The sequence below is a fragment of the Phyllopteryx taeniolatus genome, chromosome 20 (genome assembly GCF_024500385.1).
Source record: "Phyllopteryx taeniolatus isolate TA_2022b chromosome 20, UOR_Ptae_1.2, whole genome shotgun sequence".
Taxonomy (NCBI): Eukaryota; Metazoa; Chordata; class Actinopteri; order Syngnathiformes; family Syngnathidae; genus Phyllopteryx; species Phyllopteryx taeniolatus.
In genome coordinates this window covers 13,608,267-13,635,582 of record NC_084521.1, presented here as the reverse complement: position 1 = coordinate 13,635,582, position 27,316 = coordinate 13,608,267, and the positions used below count along the sequence as shown (strand labels likewise).

General features: G+C 42.0%; 1 protein-coding gene across 7 annotated transcripts in view; it reads right to left on the bottom strand.

Annotated features, from left to right (window-relative positions):
• The window catches only part of myripb (myosin VIIA and Rab interacting protein b), an 87,903-nt gene that overhangs the window by 25,052 nt on the left and 35,535 nt on the right, over positions 1-27,316 (bottom strand). For 6 of the 7 annotated variants that reach the window (XM_061758050.1, XM_061758054.1, XM_061758051.1 and 3 more), the window contains 2 exons: positions 25,145-25,366; positions 3,666-3,802 (listed from right to left, as the gene is read on the bottom strand). In XM_061758050.1, coding sequence (XP_061614034.1) covers positions 3,666-3,802; positions 25,145-25,366 — 359 coding nt within the window. Of the gene's footprint in view, positions 1-3,665; positions 3,803-25,144; positions 25,367-27,316 lie in introns of those variants that run through there. The other variant, XM_061758056.1, reaches the window with a different exon arrangement.

The following is a 27,316-nucleotide window of genomic DNA, read 5'->3' as shown; positions in this document are numbered from 1 at the left end:
TGACAACAAAAATTGCTTCTTGAAAAGTTGGGTCAATGCTTCACTTACTGGCTGGGGATCAGTCGAGGAACTCGCAACGTGTGTAATTCATTCTGACAGTGACTGTCAACTCAGAGTAAAATCTGCTTCGGCTGACGAAGGTCAGCGTTTCAGTTGGCCCTCCTCTTATGTTCATGTGTCCCCAAATGCGGGAGAGCAGACTTTTTGTCCAATTACTGCACCAACTGTCACGTTCACTGCAGACATCCGAGACGGTCACTCTGGGCTTCTATTTAACATTCTGCCCATCATGCACAATAGTCTGAGGAACAAAGCTTTCACCTGAAAGCACATAGACAAGAGAAATGATGACTTCCTTCTCAATGTGTCAGAGCATCTCAGGCGCTCTTTAATGATACTCCCTTGCAATGAAAGAATCATTTCAAGCCCTTTCTTTCACTTCCTACTTGTACGATTGCGACAATTGAGAATGGAAACGTGACTTTACTGGCTAGTTGCCTTCCTGTTTTGATATATATATATATATATATATATATGTTTTGTTTTGTTTTTTCCCCGTAGCACAGTATAACTGACAATGCAAGGGATTTCTTATTAAGAGTTCCAAGTTTTCTTGCCTCGGTTTGGAGGAGTCAGTTTTCCACTTCAAATGACACAGCCAAAATGTAATTCAAGAGGAGACGGAGGGTAGCGATACAATTGAAAGTGAACATTTTGAAAGCAGAGACTACGAAACAGGGAACCCGTATGATGAGGTAAAGAAAGTCCAGCGATGGACAGGGATCTCCACTATTTTGAATATATAATACCAGGTGGGTTGAAAGTGGTAGAGATGTGTGATTGTAGCATGATTTTCATTGTAACAGTGTCAAATACATTGTTGCCTTCCTGCGTGTAAGCGTGTAATGTGTTATTAGCGTGTTTTACGTAATCAGTGAAAGTTGCCCTTCAGCGATAGCTAAGTTAGCAGCAATCTGCCACTTGAAGTCCTGCACGTCGCCTTTCTGAATGAGAGCATGAAAAAGGAAGCGCAATATTAACTGTGCAAATGTTAGTAACAGTTTTCCTGATAGATATCATTCATAAGTGTACTCATTTGATTATTGTTATTTGTCCGATATTTGATGTGTGAAGCCCCTGAATCATAGCACAAGAATATTTTTCTTCTTCTTTGTGTTTGTATTTAAAAAGAAAAAGTGTCTTTATTTACAATCTGTGAGAAAATTACATTTGGAAAAAGGTGACAATACATTTGGACAATTCCCAAGTCGTCATATCCCTGCTGGTGGCGGTGAAGGTGGAAAGCCTCCCACAGATGTTTGCCGGCATGGGAGAACAAACGCAAATGTTACGAGAAAAGTGGGACAACTATAATCCCCCCGTTTGAAATAAATGTGATTTCACAGTAAGAATAAAAAAAATAAAAATAAAAAATATCCTTCCTACGTTACACTTACAAACAGTCCCGTCACGCTTGCATCTCACGGCAACCCAAGTAAAAGAGGTGCGATATGAGTCTACATGGTAAAAAGGAAGCTTATAGATCTCCGTTTTAAAGATCTGCTGAGCCACAGAGGAAAGTAGCACAAAATGCACTTTTCTCCGGTTTTCTGGCTCACTCCCACAGGTCCTCAAATAAACTTGTTTTGAACTCTTTGAAGGGTTGATTAACATTCTGCGACACGCAACATGCTGTGAGGTGAGAATTTCAAGTCAACGTTGGCACTTTCATGTGGAACAAGATGCAGTAGCTGGTTTTCCCGAGCATAGCTTAAAATCGATCTCCCACCTCGAATGCTCGACTTTGCTTTTCACTTCATAGATGCCTTAAAGACTTTAATCTGCAAAGGACATTTCTCCCAGCCAGTCAGCAAAGAAAAAACTAATCATAACATACAATAGAGTAATACATTTTAATAAAACATAACTATCAGTTTAGCTATGAATAACTCCAGTACACTCACGACCCTTATGAGGATAAGCGGTACAGAAATTGGATGGATAATAATCGTACTGTAAATTTCAAAATTTGTTGCATATTCTTTTTCTCCAATTATTAGAAATAAATATACAAGCGGGAGACTACTATAATTGTTGACTATATTTGGAAAATTATGTTTTAACTAAAAAATAGGTGACGTGTAAAATCATCTCAGATAAACTGTCTGGAAAAAAATAAGTATATATATTTTTAACGATCCCCCAAAAAAACAAGAGTGGATTTTTTTCCCCATATAAAATCCTACTAAAGAGAGCAGGGTCATCCTGTTGATGTCCAAATCAGAGATAGCAGTTGTATTCATCTTCTGATTAAACTTTAGCCAAGCTTGTGTTTCTTAATATTAATGTATATTATAAGGCAAGTAATATGATTGTTTGTAATATTCAAACTTCTTGGACACTGTGATTCCTGTGTGTGTTCCATTCCATTTTGTGCAGCATTTGGGAAGAAAAATGGATTCAATAACAATGTTGTTACATAATTTTTGTTGCTCTACTTCCAGAATGGGCTTTTATGATGTGGCCCAGAAACTCAAAATAATGGCCTCTCATGCAAATAGGGGCAACACCTCAGGAATGTAAAACATTCTCATAAACGCTTTCCCATTGACTGCTGACACTTTGGCAGATTTTATATGCGCTGCAGGTACATTGGTTTTTATGTCTTTACTCATCACCAAAGGACTGATCTTCACTGAATTGTCGGGGAGGTGCGAAATGGCGGCTGACTTGACGTCGTGGCGAGAGCGGTGGGTGTTTTGCATCGATCACGTGCCCCACAGCGAATGTGTGACCTTCAAACAGACAGCGAGCGAGAAAGGTGGGACTGCCACACGGGCCTTTCATGTACATCATTTTCAGTGGAAGGAGATAATTGTGATTTGCCAACAAATACTGAATGTCTGCGTGTGCATGTGTCAGTAAAACCAATTGAACAGTAATGAAACGCTACTATTTATTTCTGCACACCATGGATGCGCTTGACATTTTATTATTCTTTTTAATTTGATTTTTTATTTAATAGCAAATGTATGTTCAATTTAGAGATATACAACCTGAACATTTGTTATATTTAAAAATTTAACTTATACATGACAAACAATATTAAAAATAATATATTTTTAACTGCATATTAATTAATTGCTCTATTTACTACTACTACTACAACAACCACCACTACTACTAAGTATAATAATAATAATAATAATACACTTCCACATCATTCTGGCCTGCTAAATAATGCACACAAAATGTCTCACAGTCCCTCAGTTGTCCAGAACCTTCCCCTCATTCAGTTTAGCCCAAAGTCTGACCTGATTTATCCCCTCAGTGCTTCCTTCATCCATTTAATCCCGCCTACTGGGGTTGGAAATAATGCCCTGTGGAGACAGACTGATCATGTTGCAGCTGGGTCAAAACAATGCAATCGGGAGGGGAGAGCAAAAATGGATAAAAGCTTCCCTGCTGCTGCCCACCACAGTGCGAATCGCTGAGGACAAAAAATAAAACCAAACACGGATGCAGCCTCTTGCACGTAGTATTAGCTGGCAAGGCATGGCTGCAGGGAAACCATCACCACGTGGACATGCATGCGCGCACACACCACACACACATACACACACATGAAAGTGAGGGTTCACGCTGACAGGAAAGAATGAGGTTACCTGGGAGATCAGCTAGTGCTCCTCTCTCTATAATGTGCTTCCTATATAAAGTCTTCAAAACCTTGGCGCTGCCGAACCTCTTGAAGCGCCTCTTCACATTGTTGTAATACCATTCCAGGGACTGTGTCCTCAAAATCCTGCAGACACAAATGACAAATGCAACAGACACTTTTTTTGTTTTTGTTTTTTTTTTGTTTTTTTTAGCGCAAATTGCAACACAGATTGATTTCTTTAAATCCGTTCCATAAGGTGATTTCGATATGATTCGATATTGAAAGCCTTGACAAAGTGTACATGTTCAACCATCAATCTATATACGCGCTGTAGGTTCAAAACCTATTTTATAGGCCGCCTTTTGTAATGCCTGTGGGCTTGTCCCACACATTAACATTGTAATGTTGTTATCTGCTTCTTTGACAAGCAGTGGATGGTCAGCAAAAGTACTTTTATAAAGGTAGTAAATTTGTCACCATTAGTGCTGCAGCAGAATGGAAGGAGAGCAGAATGCTGCATGCTCACACTCTGCTTCATGACCAAGACCGCTTGTATCAATAGTCTTGCGTTTGTGCTTTTATTGTGTAAATGGAATTATTAGTCATTTGTCTTTTAAATATAAAATTGGAAAAGTGACATTTAAATCATAAATGACTAAATACCTCCACCAGTCGCTCAGCTTTGACTTTTGAGTGTGTTTCAAGTGAAGGCTAGAAGTTTAGGGGCAGTGTTAAAATTATTTTACCATGTTGTAGATGGGAAGAGAAATTGAGTAGGGTTTATTCTAAAGGAAGACTTAGCTAAGAATGTCTTGGAGGTGAAAATAGAGTGATGAGGCTGAAACTTGAAATTGAGGGTGTTATGTATAATGTGATTCGCGGGGATGTCCCACAGGTAGGACGTGACCTAGAGGTGAAAGAGAAATTCTGGATGGAGCTAGACGAAGTAGTTCTGAGCATCCCAGACAGAGCGCGAGTCGTGATTGGTGCAGATTGTAATGGACATGTTGGTAAAGGAAACAGGGGTGATGAAGTGGTGGGTAACTGTGGGGGACCAGGAAGTGGCAATGATTAGTAAGGAGGAAGTTAGAAAAGCATTAAAGAGGATGACAAATGGAAAGGCAGTTGGTCCTGATGACATTCCTGTGGATGTATGGAAGCATCTAGGAGAGGTGGCTGAGGAGTTTTTGACCAGCTTGTTCAACAGAATTCTAGCTGGTGAGAAGATGCCCGAGGAATGGAGGAAAAGTGTGCTGGTGCCCATTTTTAAGAACAAGGGTGATGTGCAGAGCTGTGGGAACTAAAAAGGAATAAAGTTGATGAGCCACACAATGAAGCTATGGGAAAGAGTAGTGGAGGCTAGACTCAGGACAGAATTGAGTATGGTTTCATAGCTAGAAAGGGTACCACAGATGCATTATTTGTCTTGAGGATATTGATGAAAAAGTACAGAGAAGGTCAGAAGGAGCTACATTGTGTGTTTGCAGATCTAGAGACAGAGTACCCAGAGAGGAACTGTGGCACTGCCTGCGGAGGTCTGGAGTGGCAGAAGTCCAGAGCAATGGTGAGTGTGGTCAGGAAGTGGAGAAACGGGTCCAAGCAGGTTGGAACGGGTGGAGGAAGGTGTCAGGTGTGTTATGTGACAGAACCAGGTTGGATAGGATTCAAAATGAGCTCGTCAGAGGGACAGCCAAGGTTAGATGTTTTGGAGACAAAGTTAGAGACAGCAGACTTTGATGGTTTGGACACGTCCAGAGCAGTATATTGGTAGAAGGGTGATAAGGGTGATGAGGTTGGTGCTGCCAGGCAAGCGAGCTAGAGAAAGACCGAAGAGAAGCTTGATGGATGTCGTGAGGGAAGGCAGTTGGTGTTGGAGAGGAGGATGCATGAGATAGGCTTACATGGAAAAGGATGACACGCTGTGGCAACCCCTAAAGGGACCAGCCGAAAGGAAAAGAAGCAGAAGTCCTTTGCTGACATCTTGTGTCATCTATAGGTAATTACATTACAGTATAAACCTTTTTGTGGGGGTGTCAATAACTTGCAAATGTTCTCTATTGACAGCCGGGCTCGGTCCGTATCCCCTACAAACAGCAAGAGTTTACAGTCTTTTGCGAAAGCAGCAGAATTGTTGGGGGATAGGGTCTATAATATGATCCTGCAAGTATACTTGGTGAAATCGCTTAGCCACGATGTAGTTTGTTGGAGTGCCTAATGTTGTGTCTTGGGATTACACATTTGCAATAAAAACAATGCTGAATGGAAAGGAAATCCTCTGTTGTCCCCACTCATTAGATTATATCACATACACTAACTTGCTATTTGTATTCCTGTGCAGCAGTGAATATAAAAAGTTATATCTGACTAAATTGGTGTACATTTTAACTGATTTTACCATCCTGAATAGGAACCAACATGCCATTTAGATGGACTGTCCTTTCATGGTATTTTTAGTGTGCTTCAATGAAGGAGCAGGCATGGTAAAGAAGCGGGAGTAAAAAGGAATAGTATCCAGAGTGGCCCCTGGGGCTCCGTGGCCTGCTCCCCTCCCTCTTAAACACCCTTCCTCCTTCTCAGTGGATTTATCATTGTCTGCATCTTTGGGCAGAGCTGTTTAATGAGCCTCAGCTCCTTAATTTCCTGCCTCGGGCCCAGGAGCAGTTTATGGCATGTGCAATATATGCAGCTGCACAGAGCGGTATAACATTAAGCAAAAGAAGTCCTTCCGAGATGGAGCGATGGTAAAAAGTCATTCATTAAAGCAGTTGGCACATTGATCCAAGACATTAAAAACAAAGCAGAAATATCTTTAATTAAAGCCCTCGAGCTATCAAGAACGACAGTTACACGGCACAGTTAAGCCCTGACGGCATTATTTACCTCCACTTCCTTAAGTGGGTCAGCCTTTTCCCCACATGATTATTAATACCAAATACCTTTCCACCATGACTAATGATCATTTGGAAGGGTGCTTAAGACTGGCTATCCGCAGCTACAGTACGGACTACATATTTAATTATGATTCAGTATATTTTAATTTTGAAGAAAATGAAATGGCGGCACTGTAGGAGACTGGTTAGCACATCTGCCTCACAGTTCAGAGGACCCGGGTTCAAATCCGCCCTCGCCTGGATGGAGTTTGCATGTTCTCCCCGTGCCTGCGTGGGTTTTCTCCGGATACTCAGTTTTCCTCCCACATCCCAAAAACATGCATGGTAGGTTAATTGAAGACTCTAAATTGCCCATAGGTGTGAATGTGAATGGTTGTTTGTTTATATGTGCCCTGCGATTGGCCGGCGACCAGTCCAGGGTGTACCCCGCCTCACGCCCGAAGATAGCAGGGATAGGCTCCAGCACGCCCGCGACCTTAGTAAGGATAAGCGCTATGGAAAATGAATGGCTGGAAGAAAATATACTTTGAGGTCCATTCAAGTGTGTTTTTCATTAGTGCGTGAGCGTTGTTGGAGGGGCGCCATTCTAGCTAGGAACACTATTGCATGGGTCAGCCTGGTCACTCATTGGAATAGCAAGAGCACTAAGAGGTACCATCACCCATAACACAAACTGCACTGTGAAAGGCTTCACATCTGCTGACATTTGAACTAAGAAATGAACAAAGTTCTAAGTGTGGAATCTTAATCATTCTGTAAATCGAGCTACATGTCCAAGCAACACATGCAGTCACGTGCACAGATTGCATAGCATAATGAGTCCATTTCGGTCCAAATTGTTTGCATATTCTAGTGCTGCTTAAATTTAAAGCAACATAGTGATGCAATACTCTCAGCATTCTAAAAAAAAAAAAAAAAAAAAAAAAAAGAGGTGGGAAGCTAATTTTAGTACAATAAAAATTAGCAAGACGTGGAGGAGCGCAAGGGATTTAGGATAAAAGTAGAAAGGCTTCTCAATGAATGAAGCATGACATCGCTTCCCTGGAGTGAGGAAGAGGAGAGACTAGAAACTTTCAAGTGTTGTATGAGCTGCACGAGCTTATGGGAAAAACATGCATAATGAGACTGGGAGAGTCCCATAAATTCTAAGCTGCTGCATGAATAAGTGAAAGGGATTTCTATGGATTCTCTCCTGACTCTGGATCTACACTTTCTCCCATCATCTCTCCCCTTTCATTAGACTGGCTGCAATGCTGGGAAACCTGCTCTCGTTCTCCTCGCAGATCTTTTGCGTTCTGAAAGAGCTCTATTGAGTTATATTTTGGGAAAACGTAATAAAGCTTGACCGAGGTTCTGTCCAATATGTTCCAATATCAACCAATCAATCTATCAATCAAAACCCTTATTTAATCAGAAAATAAAAACAACAGGGTGCTGGACAGAGAAGATTGAAGAAAAAAAAACAAAAACAGGACAAAAGTTGGCAACTAGCCGCCCGTAGGCCAGAACTGGCCTGCTGCCAATTACATCTGGGCCGCCAGATGATGTTTGTCAAGGCGCGATAATGAGCTGGGGTGATCCAGCGCAAGGGCGGGAGGAAAAAAAGGCTTCACTTCCTTGTTACAGTATTTAAGCACCTGAGTGGCCTCGTAAACCATGTGACGTAACGACGTCACAAGAAATACACTGTGGCTAACTTGCCCACGTGACTGGCCCAACTGACTGAACTGCGTCGTTCAATGCGGAAGTAATGCCTACAACGGCGGCTGCGCTGGCTGTAACTGTTGACATCAGGGGTGTACGTCACGACTACACTGCGCTCCTATCAAATTCTCCAAAATCGCTTTGGATCCTGTGCCAGAACTTAGACGTTGGTCCCAGTAAGCATAAGTTTAGATGGACTTTGCGAGACACCGCCAAGTGGATCCCCAAGGGCACACCCTCACTGCGCCGACACGCCCAGCTTGGCGCAGAAGGTCTGCCAAATTGGAAAACACGCACAGAGTCTTGCGCGTCAAATCAAGATGGGGAAGTTTTTATGATCAAGCGCAGCTGGCCATCTACGAGAATAGAGCCCTTAACGTTATAGTAACACTCTGACTTTAAGGGTTGGAGTTTCCATTCAAATCTTGCCCTGCCTCTCGCTTTCAAGTCATATGGGATAAACTGATTGTAAATAATTGGTCCAGAAATTATTCCTGTGGGGGGGGGGGGGAAGAAAAAAAAAAAAAAGTGCGCCCCAAACAGAATAAATAGCTGTACCACTGCCTTTCCGAAATCCTAACGGACATTAATATTGATCTAGCTTTGATTCTTTTAGATAAGATAACGAGAAATAATGGCCTTTAATCCAACATCCACTGACTTGGGTTTAAGATATTGATGGAAGGAACATAAATAGAAAATGGGAAAAAAAACTAAAGATTTACATAATGGTGTACAAAATTGAATTTTTCCATCTCTTTCCCTGGCTAGTGCTGTTTGATACTCCACGACCACACTAAACAGGTCAGGTTATTTATTGCGAGCTGCCACAAATGGCCAGTGGACAGAGGACAAGCCGGTGGGTCAAATGCTAAAAAGCAGATGAGAATTTCTCAACATGATTCCAGCCTGGCTTCTGTGCATGGATCTTTTTAAACCATATGGCAGCGAGCGGAGGCAAAAACCGGCTCGTGACCTTAGTGGGAAGCCGCCGGAATATTGATCACCTCCCTGTGGCTCTCTGATTGCCATTCACATAGACAGGAAGGCGAATGGAGAGAGAAGCCTCCTGCAATATACATGGATATGAGTGACAGATCCGATTTTACATGCATGTGCGCCTGCATCTTACAAAGGAATGCTACACCGGTACATTACCTTTATTTACCCATGTCATTAAAATGTCTACATTTAGGAGGAAGACCACCTGGCAACAGTTAGGCACTTTTCCTTTGCGAATAAAAGATCTTTCTTACAAAACCTCAAGCTGTTCTGCCTTAGGGATAAATACACTGACGACTACCCAGAGCACATTCATACCACACTTGCAGAATACTAAAAGATACTTCAAGCAAAATTTTAAATCAGTTAAAACTGTTAGGGAGTAAACTTTGTCATGACACATACAGCCCATGGCACCCAATGCAATACTTTTTGAGACAACATCTGGAGTGGCAGAACTCTGCAATAACTCAGCGTTGTGGGAAATCTAGATGCACAATAGCCTGAGGTTACGTTTACCACCAAACCTCTGCATCAAGCTAGTCTGTGTGGATTATGAAACCTGCAATTCCCTTTGCAGGGGGCACAATTCACTAGGGGTCTTAATAACAACAACAACCTGTTAACAACATTTGCAATATGTTTTGTGCATGCAAAAAGTCAGTCCCACACACACACAAGTGAGCAAAGCATTGCATACACAACAACATTTATTGAGACTGCTGTATCGCTCAGGAGCCATGTTGAAGTGCAAGATGTCACTTCACAATGGAGTGCACCGTTAGCGCAATTGATGACAACGGTGGTGAAACAGCAGATTAAAGATGATGATCAAGGTGATAAACTTGATCAACCTGATCAAGGTCTGACACTGAAGGTGAAGAGTAGCTGTCAGAGCCCACTCTGCTAGCCTGTTTGAGGCAGTCTGACAAGTACACACAAGTGCACAATGTAATAATAAGTTCTAACTTTTATTTTAGAAGGATAACAATGCTTAGTTTAGATTCATGTACTTTGACATTTGAAAAACGTTGACATTTTTGTTGTGATTGTAGTTTGTGGTGGCTCACGTCACGTCAGCCGTGTGAGAGTTCCAAAGTAAAGGTCATTGCAGTGATTGGCACCATGAAAGGCAGGCTAAAAGAGTTTACATTTATTTCAAGATATTTTTAGCAGTCCTTTGCAGAAGCACATCCCCAGTCTATATATTATAGTCCCCCCCCCCCCCCTCCCCACCCCAAAAAAAAAATCTTCAATGGAGAAGTAAAGGAGGCAGCAAACTGTTCTTGCCTGATAAGACAAGAAGCTCTGTGAAAGAGATTATTTCACTTTCCGGTGCACAGAGGTTCACAGAACAGCTCCAGACATCGAGTTTTGGCATGTGCGCCCGGTAACTTCAAAGAGCAACACAATGACCAGAGGGCAGCAACCATACAACAGGAAAATTTATCAGAAAGGAAATGCTCTCTCTTTATGTTCTTTGCAAAATCACGTCACTATCATTAATATTATGGATGACCAGCTATAATGGGATTGTTCATCAGATGTTATGCTTTGATTTATTTTTTTTTTGGCAACATTTTGTGTGGGTGTTCCCCCCCCCCCCAACTTTTGAAGTTCTCACAACAAAATGTTTGCCCATGTGAATATTTAATAGTTAGGACTTGGCATTAACTTTTTTGCTCACCAGCCACTGTGGCTCGTGGTTTCCCAGCGTTACTAGCCACTTAGCATTTTCACTAGCCACAATTTTGTTGTTGGATAATAGTGGGTTACGTGCAACCAACCGCCGCATTCGGTAAAACAGGTCCAAGCACTTCTTTCTTTCTGCACATGAAGTCCGCTGACCTGTTTTCCGGGTTTAACCACATGAAGCTCCGCATAATGTGGGTTAGGTTAAACATGATTCAAGCTGTCAATGGCATGCTAAAGTTTACTTGAACTAGATTTACTAACTTTTTAAATGAAACCTGTACACACACAAAGCAAGACTACATAAATGTTTAACGCTACAGGTCATTATCAAGTAGTCAGCTCTAATAACGTTGCTCTTTAGCTTCTTTTTCCCCCCATTTTTTCTTTTGGCCTGAGCAATCTAAAACGAACTATCAGCCCTGTTTGAGTTTCTGAGTACTTCCAACTTTTCGGCCTTTTACCTCATCCACCCTGGACAAAACACAAATTGACTCATGTTAAGACTAACCTAGCTATCTCACTAACTTAAAAGGTTGACTATAAATCCAAAGTATCCCAATGGAATACCCCACTTCTTTTGCAATTGTGACCCATATCATTCACTACACTTAAGAGCATTTCACTGGAGAAAAGGGTGCAAGGCAAGGCAATACAGTGAGCTATGTGACTGTACTCCAAGCAATTAGGAATAAAATGAATGGTTCAACAGGCCTCTGGATGCCCCCACACATGAGAGCACAAAGTTAGTCACACAACACAAATCAAGAGACTAAATCACTGCAGCCTTTGTCCTCAGTGTCATTGCTGCCTGATGTCCCTCCATCTGAGCAATTTCCTTTAAGGGGAATTACGAGTCGAAAATTATAGAGAAGGCGCACTGCACACTTTTCCAGTAAAATGAATGACACTGTGCATGCGCAAAGCCCTTACATAGCATGGCGGACATGTTGTGCCAAAAAAGCATCAACATAGATATTGATTTCATAATGACTGTTAGGATGAGTGACACTTGCATCTTTGAAAGATAATTCATAATAAAGTGATGATTAACTTGAACGCAAATATAAAAGACAAATGTGTATGTTGATGGGAAAGTTTGTAGTCGTGTAGTCCCACAAAAGCTTAACGCTGTGAGCAGTGACTGCTGCGCGCAGCGGCAGGCAGCGTGGCACTGAGTCAAAACCACTCAGGCACTCCACCGCACACAAAATTTCACACTGGGGCTGAGAGTTCCAAAGTGAATCCCTCTGGATCAGACCAGATGGTGACAGAAGAATTGGGAATCATGGCGGTTGATTTGTGAGGTTCCACGAACAGAACCAGTTTGGGCATTGAAACATACAGTATGCAAAGCAATGCCAACGTCCGACAAGTATTTTATACATCACGCACGAAGCTGGCACAGACATGGTCACGCATCTCATTGTCCGATTCCGCACAGCTGTGGCAATATCCCACCTCACCAGGATCTTCTAATACAGCTCTGATGCAGCTATTTTTATGGCATCTCTCTGTATAAAAGAGATTCATGATCACTGAACAATAATTTAACATTTAATAAACTTTGAAAAATACCATCATTTGTAAATAGTTATCCTTTGCTATTAATTATCCATTATCAGCCTCTAAATCGTGCAATTCATCAAGATTGCATGGAATGAGTTGTATTGGTGAATAACCGACACAACATTCATTTTGATTACAATTTTACAAAGAGCTCCAGCAGTGGTGATCAAAGTTCACGCAGGAAAACAACATATAATTTGCAGGGATTGCCACTAGAACTGAGGCATCCTGGGTTTGGCGTAATGACACCCTTGTTTTCCATGTTACATGGCCAGAATACATAGTCGGTGCATCACTCTGACAGATGCTTTAGAAAACGGTCTGTTCATTGTACCATGTGACAGCAGAGTTCAGGGAATTCTCATCGGAGTGAAGGTAACTGTGAGCGTTCCTTTAAGCCATCACATGAGCCGTGATCCAGAGCACCATCCCCCGCTCAGTCTGGCAGACAGGGCGTGGGAGAGTGACGGCGATGATGAATCAGTGGCATTACGAATCACAAACAAAACACACACATGCGTGCACGGACACAATAATCCCCTATCGCATCCTTTCCCATTCATTGCATGCGTTTCCACAGGATTTTGATGACAAAAGACAGATGGCGGGAATGATGGGGGCCGTTGCTTTAAAAAAAAAAAAAATTCAGTTAGCAAGTTTGTAAATTTGCTAGGGGAAAAAATATGTATCAAAAGTACATAGGTGTCAAAGTGTGATGTCACAAAATGTAAGCAAATCCAATGATACTTAAACTCAGTAAGCCACTAAATGATTTACTCTACTAGTCTGCTTATCTTTTGCTTTTTTGTGATGGAACCACCAGCAAGGGCGATTCTAAGGGGTGCCGGTTCTTAAGGGTGCTAAGCTCCCAGCCGGGCAAGATAAACTTCATTGTTTTGTACCTTTTAATGCCATTTAATTCCCCACACTAAACCATCCAATCTGACAAAGGTTATTTAAATGTCGAGCCACAGCAGCAATCCAGGAATGGATTGGAGTTTGTCATTAGAAAACTAACCTGGGCAAAGAACAACTTTATTTTGATACAGCAACACATTAAGAGTATGCATGTTTATTTTATTTTTTTCCCTGGAGTCAACCATCCCGCTATAATGTGTACTAAAAATAACTGAAAAGGACCTTGGACATATTTGGAGGACTCCTCCATGAAATGCAATGTACTACATGTGAAAACACAATTTAACAGCAATTGACTTTTGTGAATACTTTGAATACTAATGTATAAAATCTTCTCTTTCCTCCTGCCTCTCTCCTTGATAAGAGTTATAATGTTAATGGCCATCCAGTCAATTAGCTTGTCAGCAGCACCTTGGCTTTTATATTAACACATGCACATGGCACGACAGTTGGTGTCTCTCATTGCAATTCAAACAGAGGACCAGAGGGGTGGAACAACCATATTTGAGACAAGGGGTGAGGGAGCTGTATTTTTGTTGTTAAAATATTAAGTTTCAACCAAGTTCGGTATCATTATACACTTTTTTTTAAGCTTCTTTAAAAAGCGCATACTATAAATAGAATCAAATCATCTCTAAAATGTTAGGGGTGGTGCGATTCACTTTAGGGGTAGACTCGCCAAAAATGGGCGAGAAATGTTTATGACCACCAGTAATAGCAATAAAGTGTGATGACAACCATAAAAAACAGAAATGGAACGTACTGTACTAGGAAAGGTTATGGCTGCTCAAAGGGTGGGCGGTTTTACTTGATTTATTTTTTTACGTGGTTAACCACTCTTTACACCTTTACAAGAGTTAATGTTAAATTGTTACATAAAACATTGCATGTAGAGTTAATAAAGGTGTTGATGATAATGAGAGGCTAGAGTCCAGAACAACTTAGTTTGGTTTACATTATTTCCTATAGTAAGCATTGTTTTGAGGGGTTAAAAAAAAAAAACTTAAGCCAAACCACACCCCAGAATGATTGCCAATTTCCCTATGGAGTGAGTGCAAAGAAAGAAATGCCCACTGCCGATTCACAATGAACATAAAATGCTGCACGGTAAAGACAGCAAAATGCAAAGATCACAGGACGTTGCACGGTGAACATCGGAGTTCAACGCTAAAGCCTCCTCCGGTTGACTAATTTAAAACACTTCTACTCCGCGTCTCAGTTCTTTTGCCCGCTCGCTTTCATGTCAAGCAGCATGTGTGTGCAAACAATCACATTGCTGGCCAAAGCAGGGAAGCACTGTATTATTCATACCAATGCTGTCATAGTGAGAAATTCCAGCGATGAGAAGCAGAGGAGGCACGGGGCCGGGGGCGGACGGACACCATCTCTCGCTTACTCACGGTTGAAAGCCTTTGATTATTAGCTCATCTCTCAGGGTGATGGGTGCAAGTGTGGTGGGTTTGAACAACCACTTCATTAAGTACACCAGCACATTCATATGCGGCATCAAAATGTCAAAATGATACTTAGTATTGACCAACACTGTCAGTAAACTAATTTCATCATAGACGCATGGTAAAACAAGACTTCTCACCGAGAATCGATTTGGCTGCTAAATCGAGAAAGAAAAAAAAAGAAGAAATAAATAAATAAAAATGGCTTAAACTTCAATTCTCTGGGATTTGCGAGCTTCTCCCGACCGTAATATTGCTGTGTAAGCAACAAAACATTGGCACCGCTTCACAGATGTCGGTTTCACCCCACTGGTTTCTGCTGATAAGATGTCAGAAAAGCTGATTTGGTTTCAGAGGGGAGAGGAGACTGAGCTGAATCCACTGTGGCGAGCTGGGTGACAAGCTCGGCTGGTAAATGAGCAGCGATTGTGTTGATTTACACATACTCTAATGTACTATGGTAATGAACCAAAGCAAGTTTGAACAGATTATTAAGGTAATTGAATTGAATGTTATTCAATTAGGTTTTAGCAAAGATGTCTACAAACTGAGAAGTTATGTTTTGGTCCATACAGCTACAGTATATGGGATCCAATGCATTGTATCTCATGACAAGTATGGATAAAGGCATGCCACCTCACCGAAAAAAACTTTCATCACGTAAGACTGCAGGGAGTAGTTTGTGTTGCATACAAGAGTGTTTGACAAAAGGCGTTAATGAGAAGAGTATCGCTAACACGGTCCTCCCTTCTCTTTCTTGTTTGTCCTCTTGAGTACATTTACTGTAGGCTCTACTGCTTCCCTCCCTGTTTGAAAAAGCTTTTAATTGCATTTATGCACCAAATGTCACATACACAGAAACAAAAGCTATTTTCACACTGCATTCCTCGTAAATTGGTGCATCAGTGGCGTACCAGTAGAACCAAGATTTATTTGCCTGTCCCTTTCAGATGGGACCCAGCCAAGCGGTTTATTTTCGAGAATGTACGCACTTACACACAACTAAGATTGAATCCCACTTTTAGATCATTAGATTTGCAGCAATTACTTTAAACACAAAAGGGTGTGGACAGTGATTCGGGTTGGGAAAATGCTGCCTTACATGGCCAGTGTGAAAGAGGCTAACGTGAGGAACCAAATTTGTGGCAGCTGTTTCATGGAGTGAAGCATAATTACAGGAAAGGATGAGTGAAGACAGACTGCCTCATTGAAAGTAAAGTATTGATTATTAATCAAGAGAAACTGCTTGATGCATCGGGATGATGTGCAATGAATGAATGCAGGCGTAAGTAAATGACAGGACTCCACAACCCAACCACAGAGTTAATAAATACCCACAGTTGCACAAAAAGCATTTTCATTATTTCAATATATTAGTTTGATCATGAATAAAATACCTTCATTCCTCAATCAATGAGTGGCCATCCCTTTAATAGACAGTGTGCCAAAGTTAGTAGACAGGTCCGTTGTTGCACTAAAGATAAATAAATGCCTCAAATTGACACCTCTGACACCACCCTTTATGGCTCTGCCTCCCCTGCCTACCCATGTCCCCGTCTCATGGTTATCCCCAGTGTTGCCACAGTTACCTTGAAAAAGTAACAGTTACTTTACTGATTACTTGATTTCAAAAGTAACTAAGTTAGAAAAAGTTACTTTCAGCACCTGCCAAGTGGCAGAAATGACACTTATCCACAGTACAAAAAAAGCATTAGCTTAACTATACCCATTATTTGGTAATGTATGCCACAAACGTTAGAGAATGATGTCATCAACATGAACCCATCCATTTTCAACACCGCTTATCCTTGTTAGGGTCGCGGGGCGTTGGAGCCTATCCGAGCTGACTTCGGGCGAAAGGCACATATAGACACGGGCAATCATTCGCACTCACTACACCGTCACTGAGTGGGAACTGACCACACGCTGGCCGCACCAAAGTCAGGCGAGTGTACCACTACGTCATCAGTGACTCCAACATGAACCAATAAGTGAAATATTAGTTGCCAGATTAAATCATCCATTTAGTGCAGATTTGAGATGCCAACACAATCCATGAAGGCAACTGTGAGTGTGTGTGTGTCTTTGTACGTGCATGCATGCGAACGTGAAAGTGAGTGACACACACACACACACACACACACACACACACACACAGCATTGCTCCCACCACAGTAATTTTGATGCAAAAAGCGAGAAAACTTTTTTTTCTTACTGCGTGACGCCAGCTGTGCAGCTCACAGTCTGGTCTCCAGAAGAAGTAGAGAGTTCTCAATTTTCATTGTAAATGTTATTTAAGCTAAGTATTGTAAGTCCTTCAGTGAGTCAGTCCTTACCCTCCATGACCGATTTACCGGGGGGAGGTGTAACGCATTACTTTGTAATACGCTACCGGCATCACTGGTTATCCCAACCACACAGATGGTTCTTCTAAAGAAAAAGTGACATTCCTTTGAGGACAACGATTTCCAAATTCTGGACAGGGAGGACTGATGGTTTGACAGAGGTATGAAAGAAGCCATCTGCCAAACTAGAAACAGCTTCTCCAAACAGAGGTTTACGCCATGATTTATTATCTGCATACAACAATGTCCTGAAATCCCTCCCCCAAAGATTGTCCCATTCATTTGGAAATGTGGCCATCAACTGTTGCCACCAGGCATGTGAAAAAGCCATTGGTATGTAATATGGTCGTTCAACAGCCACACCTGGCAACAACAACAACCATCATTTGATGCGCCACCAGAGACATAAAATGGAGGCCCCGACGCCAAACATTTCAAACTATTGAAGCCTTTTGGATTAAAGGTGAAACATCAACAACCAAGAAGAGTCCAGTTGCCATGCCTGCCTGAATTCAACTTTTGCGACGCAAGTACAGTATTTGAAAATACACAACTGCACTCAAGTTGATGGATGCAAAGGGACAAGCACATTGGGTGATAGCCAGCACTCAGCTGCTCATCCCACGAGGCTACAGGACTTAACACACACCTAATAACATCACATTCTTTTAAACTTAATGAGTTCAAACAGCTCTCATCACTCAAGTGGAAAATCACTACGAAACACAAGCTGGCCTCTCTGCAGCAAAGCCTCATTTTAAATGCTGCAAAATTGGGGAGGAGGCGCAACGAGCCAAAGGCCCAGAGCGATGCACAAGCATGCATGTTGATGAAAGAATGCATGCAAATGAGTGTGCGCAAAACATCATCCCACTGCAGGATAGACACATTAGCATATTGTTCTAATTGTAGTTCATTTAAAACAGAACTTTAGTTGAAGACGGGAGTGTAAGTGAAACATTACATGGTAAAAGTATTGGGACACGTCTCAACAAATTCATAAATCAATCAGTGTTCAGGCTAGACCCCTTAGTTCCCCCTCCATCTATCCATCCAGTCCCTATTCCGCTTCTCCTCTCTAGGGTCACGGGTGAGCTCTAGCCAATCTCAGCTGACTTTGGGCGAGAGGCGGGGTAGAACAGAGACTGGTCACCACCCAATTGCAGGGCACATATAGACCAAACGTTCATATTCACATCTATGGAAAATTTGAAGTTATTAAAGAGATACAACAGAAAGCAATATACTTCACTCTCATGAGAGCAGAATTTCAAGTAGATGAGGGGAGAAAGTTTAATGAGTTTGAAAATCGCTGTCAGTTCAGTAATTCTAGGGAGGAACATGATCAGAGACAATGACTCGCCTGCGGAATGGTGTGAAACATGATTATCCATTCAACACATTTCAGTCAATGCACCACACAAATGATTGGAAATATTTAAGGAGAAAAATAATTATGTGATTATAACCACCTTAACCCAATGGCAAACACTGCATTTATTTATGATATTAAGGCTCACATGATTTGATCATCTCTTTTGAAATGCGGCAAACCTCCCAGGAAACGAGACAGGCCTCACTCCAGTATGCCTCCCACATGAGATGATCAAATTAATCTTTCGGCTGTAGATAGTCGAGCCCAGAGCAAACAGAGCAAGGACTAAATGATTTATTGGGCTAAAACACACCTGAATAGTTATCTTTTTATTCAATGGCTTTGCTTTGTCCGTACTTTATGAACGCATAGTGAAAAAAATAAATCAAACAATAAATAAAATTAATAAAAAAGTACTTTCACATGAATTTCCAAAGGAGTTGCTATGCCTATTGCAATTGTGACATTACAAGTATTAAGTGAATACCAGATAATGCATTGCTACTAGTCCATTAAAAATCCATGATTTTTTTATCATTTCCATTAGAAAGCTTTGAAAATGTTGAAATGGTTTAGGAAAGTCCAACATTCTCAATGGCACTGATGGGCGGGGAAGTCTTTGCCAGGCAGTGTCAAACAGGTTTTCACCTCAATAGAACATATTTAAAAAAATAAATAAATAAATAAATTTAAAAAAAGGGGTTTTTGCTTCTGTTCTGCCCCACTAGTCATTTTACAGCATAAACCGCTTTAAGAGTCATGAGAATTCCAATCACTTGCCTGAGTACTGCCAGCCACAGAATCCCCCAGATGATGTGGAGCGTGCCGGTCAGTTTCTAAGGATCATCAACTGATAACAGGCAAGGCTCCAGTGACTGGGCTCACAACTGAACTTCAGATCCCAGCCCATTCAATCTGAGCCACACAAATGCGTGTATATTGTACGGTATGTAGAAAACCTGCCCGGGTGACATGAGCTTCTATAGAGACAGGAATTTTAGTATGGCTGACAAACATTTGCACACCCACAAGGACCAAGCAGCATCTCTTTGTGTTTTTGAGTACATTTCTGCTTGTTTACCTGGACAGCAGTGATTTATCACTTGCTACACAACCTCGTCCCCTATCATGGAGCGCAGGGGCCCCTCGGGGGGGGGGGGGGGGGGGGGGGGGGGATTTACAAAGCAGGAATCCACATACAAACTCTCGCTGAAGCACAATTAGGAGAAAGATGGATTGCTTGGACGTTGACAGCCAATTAGCTTTGAGCAACGCCTTTCACACAGTACAGACGCTTTTGATTCAGGCTATGTTTCAACAAATCAGAGCAAGGCATTTAAATGGATCTTAGTCAAAGCTAAACGTCTGGATTCTCAGAATTTAAATCTTCAGTGTGCAGAGTGTGCACATGCATGGTCACTGTTCAGCAATCCTCTGTGCGCATTTTGTGTCACAGCCGACTGTGCCGCCACCAGGAGTTACGATCAACTCCACGGAATGATAAAGAGCGCAAAATGGTTGGGCTAACAGCGGCTGTAGTGTGGGAGAGAATGTGATCAGTGATGCTGCTTTCCATGCCTGCACCTGGCAGGATAACAAATATAGGATTTACTTTTGCCTGATTTGATTTAAAAGAAAAGGTACTTTGGCATTGAGAGTACAGTACCGGCGGTAATGCATGACTCTGTGACCAAAGATCAGGCATAAGTGGGTGGATCGTTGAAGGCAAACAATAGCTGTATTTGTACCCTCAAGAGTGTAATTGACAACCAAGGCCCACTTCTCTTGCCCCGTTTTGTTGAAAACAATTGTTGCAGTATTTTATTTGTCACAGATTTTGACACTCTACGCAATTAGTCACCATCTTCCTGTATAAAAGTGCAGATATGTGTGGCACAATCCCACTTCACTGGGTTCTGTGTAAAAAAGTTCTGCTGCAGCAATTGTGTGAAATCTGTGTCAAAGTATTATCTTTGTGCAGGGGTACCGAACAAAGTGTCCAGTTGTATGGAGGTGCTGCTAAATTGGATCTACTGTACATTTGAAAAAGGAATCTTGTCTGTCTCCTTTGTATTGCATTTTCTCGTTTCCCCTATAGTTAAATCTCTTTTAGTATTCTTGTTTTTCTTTCTGATTGTTCTGTTAAGGGTTGCTACAGGTTGTCAACTTTCATCTAATGCCTAGCTATGACAAAGACAAATTTGGTCTCTCACAATGGCACTATGTCAGACTATTAACCATAAAATCTAGACATATCTCAGTCAGAGATGGGAAACACGACACGATATATTAAGATATTACCGTGTCTTGTCTTTTATGATCAGTGGGCTCGTCAAATCAAACACTTACACATACCCCGAGTAGGCGGGACCGGAAAACATGTCACCGCTACCAAAATAAAATGAGGATAAAAACTTGGTGTAGACGCCGGGTGCTCCAAAGAGGACATTTTGGGCTGTCCATTCGTCTATGAGAGCTTGAGGTAATGTTCCCATTCTTTTATTGCTGGATTCATGACCCCATCTGGAGGATGTAGCTATGTAGCTAGATAGTACTAGCACCGATATTTGTATGTCGGCGTCGATTCCTGTTCCAAAACATTGGTTAGTGGATGGAGCTGCCAGGCAAGAGAGCTAGAGGAAGACCAAAGAGAAGATCGATGGATGTCGTGAGGGAAGACATGAGGGCAGTTGGTGTTCGAGTGGAGGATGCAGGGGATAGGCTTACATGGAAAAGGATTATGCGCTGTGGCGACCCCTAAAGGGACAAGAAGAAAGGAAAAGAAGAAGATTGGTCGACATCAATAGGGCTACCGGAGGGCATAATTGTTGGTCATGGATTATGTCACTCTAAAAGAAGTTTTGTTGTTTCAAACCAAATACGTCAGGCCCGATCTGGGAAATCGCCCATATTGCACCTGTGGTCGTCTTTCTTGGCAAGAAACATTAATGCTGCCCACAAATACAGTACTATACTCACTTCTGTCCTGAGTCCTGCTCACTCACTTTTCGTCACCCCTGTTGCCTTCACCAACGTGGCCATTGAAATCTGCTGCCATCACGAGTCTCTCTACTTTGTCACGCTCCTTCCAAAATTCATCTCTCTCTCTCTCTCTCTACCTGTGGCACGTAACCACTAATAACAAACATAACACGCTCGATTTCAAGCTTAATCATGTAAAGCCCATTGAGTTACCTTGTGTACAAAATGCGCGAAATTTGATTTGCTTTGCTTTGCTTGAGCCTCATCACTCGATCTGACACTTTTAACCTCCAGGACATTGTTAAACTCTTCCTCTCTCTTCCTATCTACACCATGGAAAAACAATTTGAACCCTTCCCCTAAGCTTGTAGCCTGACTGCCCCTTCCACCTGCCTTCCTGGACACAGTACATCTACATTTCATCATGTAGACCAACTGCTTAGCTTTACCAGGCACAGTTCCAACATTCAAAGTCCTTACTTTCAGTGCTTTCCTATTCTCATTCTTTTCTCCTCTCCTTTGTCTTTGACTAAATTTCCACCAGCGCCATGCAAGTTAACGGCGCCTATGGCGGTCATTGTTCCGTTGTGAAATTCCATGGATGAAGACTCCTAATTTCTTAGCAAAGTTCCTTGCTGGATGCTATGGATGATTAGGCGGCATCAGTCTCTATCGGGCTGCATTGTTTGCTTGCTTTTGCTCTAGCCATGCAGGTGTAAATAGCCTGGGAGTATAAACACTAGGCGCGCAAACAGTGGGACAGAGGAGAGACACAGACATGTAAATTATTAAAGTTGAGACGTGGGTGGTGGCTGCTTTGCGGTGCTGTAGGGCACAGCCTCCCTGTTCAAGAGCACAATCTTGCTTGCTGGTGCTGATAAAAATACCCCCTAAAGGATGACCAAAAAAAGACCACCCTGCCTCTCATAACTGCAGGTGCTTGTCTGAAGGCAGTCAGAAAGTTCATGGAGGTGCTTAGCAGGGGCGTACAAAGAAACAACAACGCAAGAAACTGTAGTAGAATCCTTCTGGGATGCTTCAATACATAATGCAACATGCAGGCAGATGAAGATAATCGATGGGGAAATGCTTTAACAGTAACTAAACTAAATGGCTTAATGTTTTGTCTCACTCATCCATTCAAACCAAAACTAATTAAACTACTTGTTTCGAGTCAAGAGAGTTGCGCTGTACTATTTGGTAGAAGATGCCAGAAAGAAAGAATTCAAATTGCTGTTACAATATGGGAAGCTAGAACAATTCTGTTTAAAAAAAAAAACAACTAATAATAAAAAAAAAAAAAAATTCCACGTAAACAATAGGGGTGGCTGAATGGTGAAATACTGTGCAATCTCCAAGGTTACAGATGTGGAAGGGAATGCTATCAAAAGGTGCCAACCAGCTCATAAAGCACAATTTGTATTTACGGTGTTATTCCCACAAAGCCTGTGCTCAAATTGGTAACCTCATAAAAAGAGGGCTGTCTGGCTACTTTGTCGACTATTATTGGATGCAAAAGGACATTTGCAAGCTTTCCTACCATTGCAAATTATCATAATTGGTACACATTTGGCGGCACGGTGAGCAACTGGTGAGCACATCTGCCTCACAGTTTTGAGGACCGGGGTTCAAATCCCGGCCCCGCCTGTGCAGAATTTGCATGTTCTCCCATGCCTGCATGGGTTTTCTCCGAGTACTCCGGTTTCCTCCCACATCCCAAAAACATGCATGTAGGTTGATTGACGACTCTAAATTGCGGATGTGAGTGTGAATGGTTGCTTGTTTATAAGTGCCATATGTCAAGGATGAGAGAGCAGGAGAAATAGTTTGTATATATAGTTATAGTAGTATATAGTTTGTAGCTTGGGTTTTAAAAATATCAGTCCTGTAACTTTTCTGACACACCTCTCTATCTAATGAGGGTGAGGAGGCAACTTCAGCCTCTGAGAAGCGTGTATGTGCGCTATTATTACAACTCTACTGTTCTGGACGACTCTCACACTTGTGCGACTAAGAAATTGATAACAGACGACCGGAGAGAGAGTGATAGAGTGAGAGAGGGGAATAGAGAGAGAGAGAGAAAGAGAGACCATTTGGCCTGTTCCAATGGGAATTGGATTTACATTTGGATCCGACAGAATGCCGTTTGGAAATTGCCGAGCTATAAATGGGGATTTGGTATGAGGGGGGCTGATTTTTAAAGATACAGAGCATGTTTTTAAATCGCAATGTGCACAGAAATCACTCCAATTTGGCTATTTTACAGTAACATGAGCCATGCCTGTGAATAGTCTTTGCACATGTGCAAACCACTGCCCCCCAAAAACAAATCCTGGTGCATCATGTTTGATATATAGGGTGGAAAAAATGTCAACACATTTAGGGTTATACATTAATAGTTACCCAAAAAACTAACCCAAAATGATCTACTCGCTATTAATTAGAATTGCTTGCTGGTCGACGGCAATGTTGTGACATCAGGCCCATCCGTGACGGAGTCTAAACCCCCTAATGAGAACATTTCTGAATCCCTTGGAAATGCAGCGTTCACAGATGCCTAGATCCAGTGAAGGCGAGGGTGTGTGAGGGGTGAGACTAAACCTTGCCCACTTATTGAAATGTCATATTTCCTCCCCCTTCTTATACAGTACCTCCTGCTCTGACATCGCCCTCGCATCTTATATACCAGCACAAGGGCAGCGGCGCTACCTCAGTACACCGCAAAAATCAATGAAAGACAAAAAGAGGCAGTGTCAGGGGAATGGAAGGGGGAAAATAGGCCCAAGTGGAGGGGCAAAACATTTTTCAACAGCATCCTGTCAACCACATACGTACACATCCGAACCTTGACCTCTCCAATTTGACATCTGCTTTGAAATAAACTCTACTAAAGATGATTGCCATGTAACATTGTACATTATTTTAATATCTTATGCCTGCCTTTGATTTCACCTTTAACATATGAATTCCTCCTATCTGATGCGACAGGACTTCCAACACCCCTCCCTGCCTATTCACCCAGTGAGAAGCGGGGGCACTAATAACCAAAGGCATCGGGGGAGCAAAACAGACACACACACTTTGCAAATATTAGTTGCCTTCAAGTCTAAATGCCGACTGTGTTTGCAGAGATGCGATGAGAAGACACACACAAGCATGAATCAAGACCAATAAGTCATATACAAAACATTTCCCCCTAAATGTCGTTTCTGATTTCATACCACATCTCCCATAAGCTTACTACTAAGGATGATAAAAGAAAGGAACTCTTTCAATTAGATATGACACAGTTGGATGTCAATAAAAGTCACACGGCAAATAATAATTAAAAAAAAAAAAAAAAAAAAGCTTGTAGTGCTGACGCCTTCAAAGTCCTCAATGTGTCACTTTACTACCGCACATGTCGCAACCTTTATTCATCCTTCTTTTCCTTTCATAATTGCCACCAGTGTATTTTCAGTCCCATCCGTACTCCAGTCACCCAATTCCAAAGCAGAGCTCCCATTCACTTAAATCTCTCCTCTTCCCGCCCGTGTGCGTGCACGAGTACGAACCTGCCCTTCTGGCATGCGCGGCACAGCCAGGCTTTGTCCTCCTTGTTGTAGGTGCAGCAGGTCTTGCACACGTTGTACTGGCAGTCCAGGCACTCACGCTTGGGGTTGAGCAGGAAGGTGAAGGGCGCGCAGCAGCGGATGCAGCAGTGCTCGTTGAAACGGTGCTGCTTGGAGAGGATGGAGCATCTGCTGCCTTCCTCCGCCAGCTCCTGCTTCATCTCACTAGAGCCAAGCGAGCGAGAGAGAGAGAAAGATAAAGAAAGAGAGAATGAGAAAGTGAGGGGAGGGGGTGAAGTGAGGGAGGGAGGGAATAGAGCATCTGGTCAAGTGGTAGAATATGACTGTGATGTGGAATAATCAGCAATGCTATGGCAAATTTAAAATGCATAAACAAGGGAAGGGGTGCAGGGGGCAGGGGGCAGTGGACAGCATTCACCCAGCTTCCTCTTTCTCTCGCTGTCACTCTTTGTACGCAGGTTAAGTGAAACAAGGGCTGACATTTCAATTTGGAAGGCCCGGTCATGGTGTGCTTGCCTACCGCAGTCAGAACACAGTTGAGGAGCATCATCACCCCCCTGCATCCGCAACAATAGAATGAGCCACCTCAATTAATTAAGACACAGGCAGCATGAGAGTAATGATAATGCAAAGGCATAAATAATGCTGCTTTGAAGGTCACTTGCACAAACCAGCCTGGAATGAAAAGATTAAACTTGGAGTGTTTAGTCTTTTGCCGCTTCAAGAGGAATAAGAACTACGCGCCACGCTTTTGACACTAATCAACAGCAGCTGACGTAGATATTGACAAATTAAATTATGCATTTGAGTTTTTCTTGTTTCTCTGTTCTCAGCAATGAACCAATATTGCTATTTATTCCCAAAACCGTTCGTTAATCAGTGGGCTTGTGTCAATGAATGTGGCAAATAAGATGCAAAGTCTATGTACTAATACATTTCAAATGGATGGAGGGCTGAAAGTGAGCTGAAATTTTTGTAAAGGATTCATGCAGCTCCTTTATACTACATAGCGTCGCTGTTTGGCAGAAAGTCCAGCTATATTGGTCTCTATTGGAGACACAGTCACTCCAGCGTGTCCTGGGTTTTTTTTACACAATAACAAGGTTAGATACATTTGAGTAGGCCTGTTTTGTTAAAATCAATTTCTCTAATGCTTCGTTGCAGAAGGAAGCTCACGGACCCATGGAGGTACAGTAAGTCTGCGTGCAGATTAATTGCCTAATACATGGGCTTAGTTTGCATTTGTGACGTATTAAAGACTTACGGTTAGGGGCTTGGCGTGAGCGCACAATTTGATGTGCAGGCGACGTGCCCTGCCATTTTAATCAATGACAGCATAATAAAATTGTGATTTATTTAGCATATTAAATTAGCGGTTGAACATGTTTACCGGGCGGTGTGTTGATGTTAGTGTGCAATTGTATAGGATAGCAATATAAGGCATAATACTAGCTTGAACAAAGCGGTATTTGCGAACTCACACAAGATGGCATTTTAATCTCTTGAAAATGAGTCATTTTGGCACTTTGAGGATTCCGCCCTACGGCTACAATATATTGTCGAGTAAAACGCTACAAGGTGTGCAATAAACTTTCAAGAGCAAACACCGTTTATCGAACACGCAAAACATATGCAGCTATGTTAAGGACAGACAATGTTAAGATATTCAGCATCAGTAAGCAGCTGATGGGGTGTCTGTGTGGGGGCGGGGTTGCTGCTGCTGCTGCAATATTCAATAACTTATAAAGGTTGCTCCTTAACAACATCCGCCCCTGATGTACTGATTGCTTTTCTTATGCAATCATTAGCTGTAGACTATTAACAAGATGAGCAAACCATTTCATCCACTCTGTCAGAAGGTGTCGCGGTGAATACAAGCTAACTTGCATGCATCATATCAAAACAATGTACAGTGCGTGTGCACCTCGTACCCTGCATTAAGAGGCAGTTGTTTAGTTACTAATACACGCATAACAATAAATATTCAAGGACAAAGAAATACCTTCCCTTTGCATCAACTTTCACCAAATTTCTCATATAAATGATTATTTAGGAATAACAGACATACAGCGGTCGCTCGACGAGCGCTTGCCTATTAAGTCAGTCAGAAATATTTACAGAGGGTCATTAACGCAGAGATTTAAATGGACAAAG